This window comes from Gavialis gangeticus, unplaced genomic scaffold (genome assembly GCF_001723915.1).
Source record: "Gavialis gangeticus isolate Ggan-Ray unplaced genomic scaffold, GavGan_comp1, whole genome shotgun sequence".
NCBI classification, from domain to species: Eukaryota; Metazoa; Chordata; order Crocodylia; family Gavialidae; genus Gavialis; species Gavialis gangeticus.
In genome coordinates, this window is record NW_017728993.1 from 77261995 (window position 1) to 77268694 (window position 6700).

At 46.1% G+C, this 6700-nt stretch overlaps 1 protein-coding gene across 1 annotated transcript in view; it reads right to left on the reverse strand.

Moving 5' to 3' along the window:
• LOC109305360 (complement factor H-related protein 3-like) overlaps positions 1-5320 on the reverse strand; it is a 48389-nt gene extending 43069 nt beyond the window's left edge. Inside the window, 1 exon segment of the mRNA XM_019528362.1 lies at positions 5308-5320. Coding sequence (XP_019383907.1) covers positions 5308-5320 — 13 coding nt within the window.
• Positions 5321-6700: the final 1380 nt, after the last annotated feature.

A 6700-nucleotide genomic window follows, 5' to 3' on the forward strand; every position in this document is an offset into this window, starting at 1 on the left:
TTTTAGGGCGTGGACCTGGGAGAGGGGTAGCAGTTTGCAGCCAGCCAGGGGCAGGAGTGCAGTAGCTTCCCAGGCTAGACACAAAGCTGGTCAAGGCCTGTATTTCAGATTGGTTGGCCTCCCCTTCAGGTACCTCAGTAATATGTCTGGGGATAGCCATCTGCTGCATAACACTTCTGACCTCTCTATAGGGAGCAGAGTGCTTTTTGAAATCCTGGCCTTGGATGATTAGCAGCTGCCTGCTAGGGTGACTCCCTGCAGTAGCTGAGACCCATCTGAGGAGGAGATGCCGATACCTAGTGTAGAGCTCCTGGCAGGAATTATTCAGCATTCTGACTCGCAATGCAGAGAAATGTCTTGAATTTGGACGAAAAGAACTTCTCCCACAAGGATACTTTATTTGAATATTCTGCAGAGGCCTATAGGTAGCTGAACAAATTACCCTGGGCTGCTTTGGGAGTGCTGCTCCTCATTTCCCTCTCACCTTCTCCGTGTCCTTTGAGGACAAATCAATCCTGACCAAAATCTAATGAGTTCTCTCCAAGGGGGGAGCGGATTGCAGCCAGCCAGGGGGAGGGCAGGGGTGGCCTGAAAACCCAGTTCAAAAAGGTGCGGCATGCAGGATTTTGTCAAGAAAATATTGCATTGCAAAGAATGGATTGGAAAAAAAAAATCACACTTGCATTGCACCTCCCATAACAGTACAGCCTGCAAACAAAAAACTGCCAGGGGGTCAGAAAAAAAAGAAGCTGCTCTGGAGCTGCAGCAGCAGGCATTAACCACAACCCCTCCGGCTCTGCCCCAACACACACATTTGGGGGACCATGCATATGAAATGCGTTATGATGCTTTAAAGACTTGGTAAAATCTTTAAAGACTTGCTTAAGGCTAAAGGCTCTGGGAGGTCCATGCATGGAGAAGTTTTGCAGATTGCCTGCTTACTGGTGGGCGTGGGTTGGTTGTTTAGACTTTTTTCTTATCAGAAATTCTGGCTGCACCCTAGCACTTAACAAGCATTTAACCTCCCTTTGAAAACAGTCCACTCTGTAACTCTTTGCAACTCTTTCCAGTAATGCCATGACTTCATAAAACCCCACATGCACAGCATCCCCATGCTGAGGCAGGCTCAGTCTCCAAAAACCACCCACCCCAAAGAAAACATGGCACATATAGAGAGCAAAAATAAAACACTTTATTCAAAAAAGGGGATCTTCCTCCCCAGCACCTTTACAATATAAAATATATACAAAATATTTTGTTAAAAAAAAAACCCCAAAACTGCAAATCTGCACAATATAGGTCTTGCTTTCAGTCTCTTTGTTTTTTACTTTTACTGGTTGCCACCCCCAGCGAGTTCTGCCTGCAAATGCTTTCTGCAGGGAGAGGGAAAGAGGAAGAAGTGGAAGAGGAGGGGGTTTTGGGGCACAGTCAAAAAATGGACTCCCCCCTGTGCGCGCGCGCGCGCGCGCGCGCGCGCGCACACACACACACACACACACACACACACACACACACACACACACACACACAACACGTCAGTGGGACATATTACCTAAATATCACCTGGAATCCTGCATATCCTGGGTGTTGGGTCTGGCAGGCAGCGTCCTGCCCCTGGACTTTTGGTCATGGTTCGGAAATAGAATGGGAGGAAGTTCAGAAGGTTTGCAATATTCAAGGGAGTCATGTAACCACTCACTCCAAAGTTTCATACCAATTGCAAAAAACTTACTATTATGGTGATGCTGCAGCTGTCATCAGGAGCTATGTCCACTGCAGTGGCAGCACATGACAAGGGATGCAGGGGACACAGGTGAAGGGTGGGGGGGGTTGGAAGAATTAAGAGGGGGTAGTGAATTAAGGGAATATTGGCTTCCTCCCCTATTTCTTTTTGTTAAAACAAAAATAAAAATAATAATTTGCTGAGCAGACCCAACCCTAACCTGTGGCCACTCCACTGTGTGCTGTGAGATAGGAGGGAGGGGTGAGGCAGTGATGGCACGTAGGACCGCAGGAACACCCGCATGGGAACACCCGCTCCAAGACCGGTTGCAGGGGGGAGCACATGCCCCCACCCCCCGACTAAGGTAGCACCAGTCGCCCATGGGGTAAGGAGTGAAAGAGGGTAAAAAAAACCCCCAAAAAATGCAGCGGCACCTACTGGCTAAAGGCTGGAACACAGTGCCACCTCATGGCGAAGGGGATTGCTTTGAAGTCTGTGGAGTCTCTGACTGTTTACACAAAAAAATCCATAGATGTGGTGTCGTAACTGGGGAGCACTGCTAAATAACACACCTCCAAATAGTGTTAGTTCAAGTCAGTAAATGGACTTTTGGAGCGGTGGGAAATCCCAAGTCATGCAAACACAAACACAGTTGCATTGGTATAAATGGCAAATGTTGCTTTGTCTACACATGCCCCTAGGCTAGAGAGTATGCAGGGTATGGTGAGAAGCTGGGGTCCTGTTTGCTCAGGAGATTATCTGAGGACAGAAAAATGCCCTGTCTGGGGATTAATTGGTATTACTGAAATGCAGAAGTCATCACACATCAGTAGGAAAGCCAGAAAATGGGAGAGAAGCACTTTTAATGTGGCTCTGAGAAGATGCCAGCAGAACATTATAGGACTCAGACTGGCTGGAAATCTGGGTTTCAAATCATTGTTAAAGCAAGGCTTCTTTACTTTTGACCATAGTCTATTCAAGAAAACAGATCGTGTTAACCAGACTTTTTAAATAAACATTCAAAGTACCTGTACACATCATCAATATCCCCTTCTAGTATAAAAACAATGCATAAATCTGTTCCTATACTCTAATGAAAAAATGTGTCCATGATGGTGTTACTTGTGGGATGAAGGGGGTGAGGGGGGGATTATGTTGTAGTTCCAGCCTGTTCATTTCTCAAGATTCAAGTGAGATACCAAGGAAGGTAGTTTAGCAGGAGCCTTGGGGCCATCTAGTGGCCACAATGAGAACTTGGTGAATGTTGAAGAAAGTTTGAAATAAACTTGTTAAGCACTGAGAATAGTAAACCATGTTAATCTGGAGTCAAGTGAAGTGAAGAAGGTGGGTTACATATACGTCATATAGATTAACTGAATCAGAGATGCAGAAGGTTTCATGAACAAGAACTCCCTGTATCAGACAGTGTCATCACATAATTTTTGGCAGCCCTCTGCAAGAAATAGTTTTGGGCCCCTGATCCATCAAAAAAATCTAAATTGCAGTTAATAGTGGTATAAATTCACTGAAATAAATAGTCAGGGCAAGGATGGTAGGGGCTGCATGTTTTGGGAACTCCTGGGTTCTCACCCTGGGGCTAGGGCCGGGGCCAAGGCCAAGGCTGGGAACTCCTCCCCTGTTCGGCCAGGAAGGGGCTCCCTGTCTGCATCAAGCCCTTTAAACATGGCACATGTGGTGGGGGGCAAGTGGGGTATGGCCCCACGGTTGTGGGGCCCCCTGCAGCCTCAGGTTCTGCAGGATAGGAGAGGACAGCCCTGGTATCAGAGCTGTACTAAGCACTATAATGAACTGAAAACTGGAAGATAAATACTAGGGTATGAGCAGTCAATGGGGGAAGAAATACTGCAAGGTGATATGATGATGCTTGAGGCCAGTGGAAAAGGAATAAAAAATTCCTTCCTTTGAGAAATTCTGAGGAAGGACATAGTTGTCGGTTGATAGACACAAGGTATATAACTGGGCTGTATCAAACAAACAACTGAAGAACAGAGAGAAGCCCAGATACTATGTGATGCTGGCATGCACATTATCTTTCACCATATATGAGCACCTCAGGGAAATTATAATTAAAACCATGGGCTCCTTTGTTATGAGCAGCCAGGTAGACATTGGAATAAGTCTCTACCCTGTTGGCTGCAATCAATCCAAGGTTGGTTGTCGGAGTAGTCTCCAGCTTCATTTATTATTCATCTACTCACTACACGTATACATGTTAGACATCTGCTCTGACTCCTGCTAATTAGCACGCTTCAGAGCAGACCTGATAAATCAAGTCTTCTGGATTGTGTTTATTAGCGCACTTTAGCACCCTCCATTTCATGTCTATTCAGGTGGCATCAGGGGCACCTTAACTAAAGTGCATTTGAAGTGCGCTGAATTCACGTGATGCTGCAGATGCTTTAATAAGATTGACTGTCAGGGGTCCAAAGGAGGAGGACCCACAAAAAGAAGAACAAATGGTGGGAAGATAAGGCTAAGGAGATTCAACATCTCACTGACATCTACGATATGCAGTGCCACCAAAGCCATCTATGCTCTGAGAGATCAGACACCAGCCCCCTTAAAATGTAAGGATGGAGCAGACCTGGTCAAGGAAAGGAGAGCCATCAATGCCTGCTGGAAGGATAATTTTGAAGACCTTCTCAGTTGAAACTCTATTGTTGACAAGATTGTTCTCACCTCCATCCTGCAAGACCCAGTCAGAGATGATCTCAGACTCCCTCCAGCCCTTGACGAGGTGAGGAAAGCAGATGAAAACTAACAAGGCATCTGGAGCTTATGGAATCCCTGCAGAGATCTTCAAGCAGGGGGAAAAGGAGGTCACAGCATGGTTTCATACCCTCATCTTAAGGATCTGGAATAATGAAGAAATCCCAGATGATCTCAGAAACGCCATGTTTGTAACAATCTTCAAGAAAGGAGACAAGTGTAATAGTTAAAATTACAGAGGGATTGTCTTGCTATTCACCGCAGGAAAGATCCTTGTGAGAATCCTGATGAACTGCCTGCTTCCACTTGCTGAAGAGTTCCTCCCAGAAGCTCAGTGTGGATTTAGGGCATCAAGAGGCACAACTGACATGATCTTCACAGATGCAGGAGAAATGCTAGGAACAACATAAGCCTCGGGACATGGCCTTTTTTTCCATCTCTTGAAAGCTTTTGACTTTGTCAGCCAAGAAGTGTTTGAAGGATACTTCTGATGTATGGATGCCCACCAAAATTTGTCCCCATTTTTTCCCTGCTCCATGATGGTATCTGAACAGTGGTTCTCAGTAACGGATCTATCACAGTGCCCTTTGAGGTTAGGATGGGAGTTAAGGAAGGCTGCATCATTACTCCAGTACTCTTTCAATATGCCTTGCTGGGATCTAATCACTAGGGGTGTGCGAAGTGGGCCTCATTTGATTTGGATTTGCCCTGAATCAGGGACAGAGATTCAATTAATTGATTTGGATCCCTGTCCCTGATTCAATTTGGCTGAATCCAAATCTGAAGATCTGATGCTGATTTGGAGAATCAGTGATTTGGACACAGACACAGCTTTAAAAGTTATTTCTACATACCTTGAGGTAGCATGATGGCGGTGATGCTGGGGCACACCGAGAGTCCCACAGGAGCACTGGGGGGGCCCTCCATGTGCTCAGCGGCAAACCTGGGAGCGGACTGGAAGTACTTCCGATCAACTTCCAGGTGTGCCGGGGAGCATGCTGGGGGCCCCCCCGTGCCTCTCCAGCTCAGTGACTGGCCACGGGGTGACTCTGAGTGCTCCCCCCAAGACCCAGGAGGCACCAGTTACCGAGCCAGGAGGACACGGGGCAGGGGGTGGCAAGCACACTACCCAGCAGATCCAGAAATGGACCAGAAGTGCTTCTGGTCCACTTTCAGGGCTGCTGTCAAGCACACTAGGGAGCACCCTGAGCTCCTGTGGGACACTCCACGTGCCTCAGCATCACAGCATTCACAAGCCCCTGCTGCCTAGAGGTATGTAGAAAAACGTTCAGATGTAGACACAGCTTTAAATCTCCAAATCTCTCTGAATTGATTTGGAGGGTTCTAATTCAATCCGGAGAGAGGGTCCTCTGATTCAATTCAGATTTGAAAATTCAGCCACTGAACTGGGCCAAATCTCTGCTGAATCGAATCAGGGACCAAAGCTTTGCACAGCCCTACTAATTGCCAACAAGCTTCCAGCTGGAGTGGAGCTAAACTACTGAATGGATGATAAACTGTTTAACCTCAAACAACTCTGAGCCAAAGCCAATTGTGTCATAGTAGTGGGAAGCCTGGTATTGTGGTAGGAGGGGGCTGCCTGCCCACAAACACAGTGCAATGGTTGGGAGGGGCTCTCACAGCTCACACTATTGTGTCAGTGCAGTTTGTGGCCTTGCTGATACAGCCCACACAGGATGTGATCACGCTTCTCTCCCGCCAAACACTAGAATTTGGACAGCCGGAGATTAAACTTTAACATAAAACATCACTGAATAAATCAGTTCTCGTACTGTAAACATTAGCTTCAGCATAACTAGTTTTTATAGATAACCAGCTAAGTGCCCCAAGGATCCATCCTGGAGTCAGTTTTGTTCAGTATCTTTATCAGTGACCTTGAAGATGGGATGCTTCAGCAAGTTTTCAGATAACAGCAAGCTAGGGGGAATAATGGATATGGTAGTGTAGGGCTAGTGTTCAGAAAGACACAGACAAATTGGAGGATTGGACCAAATGAAATCTCATGAGTTTTGATAAGGAAAACAGCATTTTATAGGTCAGGTATAAGTACTTCTATTGCGGACGGGATGTTTAATGACTGCTGATTATTTGTTTTGGAAAAAAAACTTAAAAGAATTACTTTATTTACTTAGAGAACATATGTACCTTTCCCCAAAAATCAACCCTCCAAAAATTGCAGAGTGTATGTTCAATTAGGAAGCTGGGTTTTTGAGTTTTTTGTTTTGT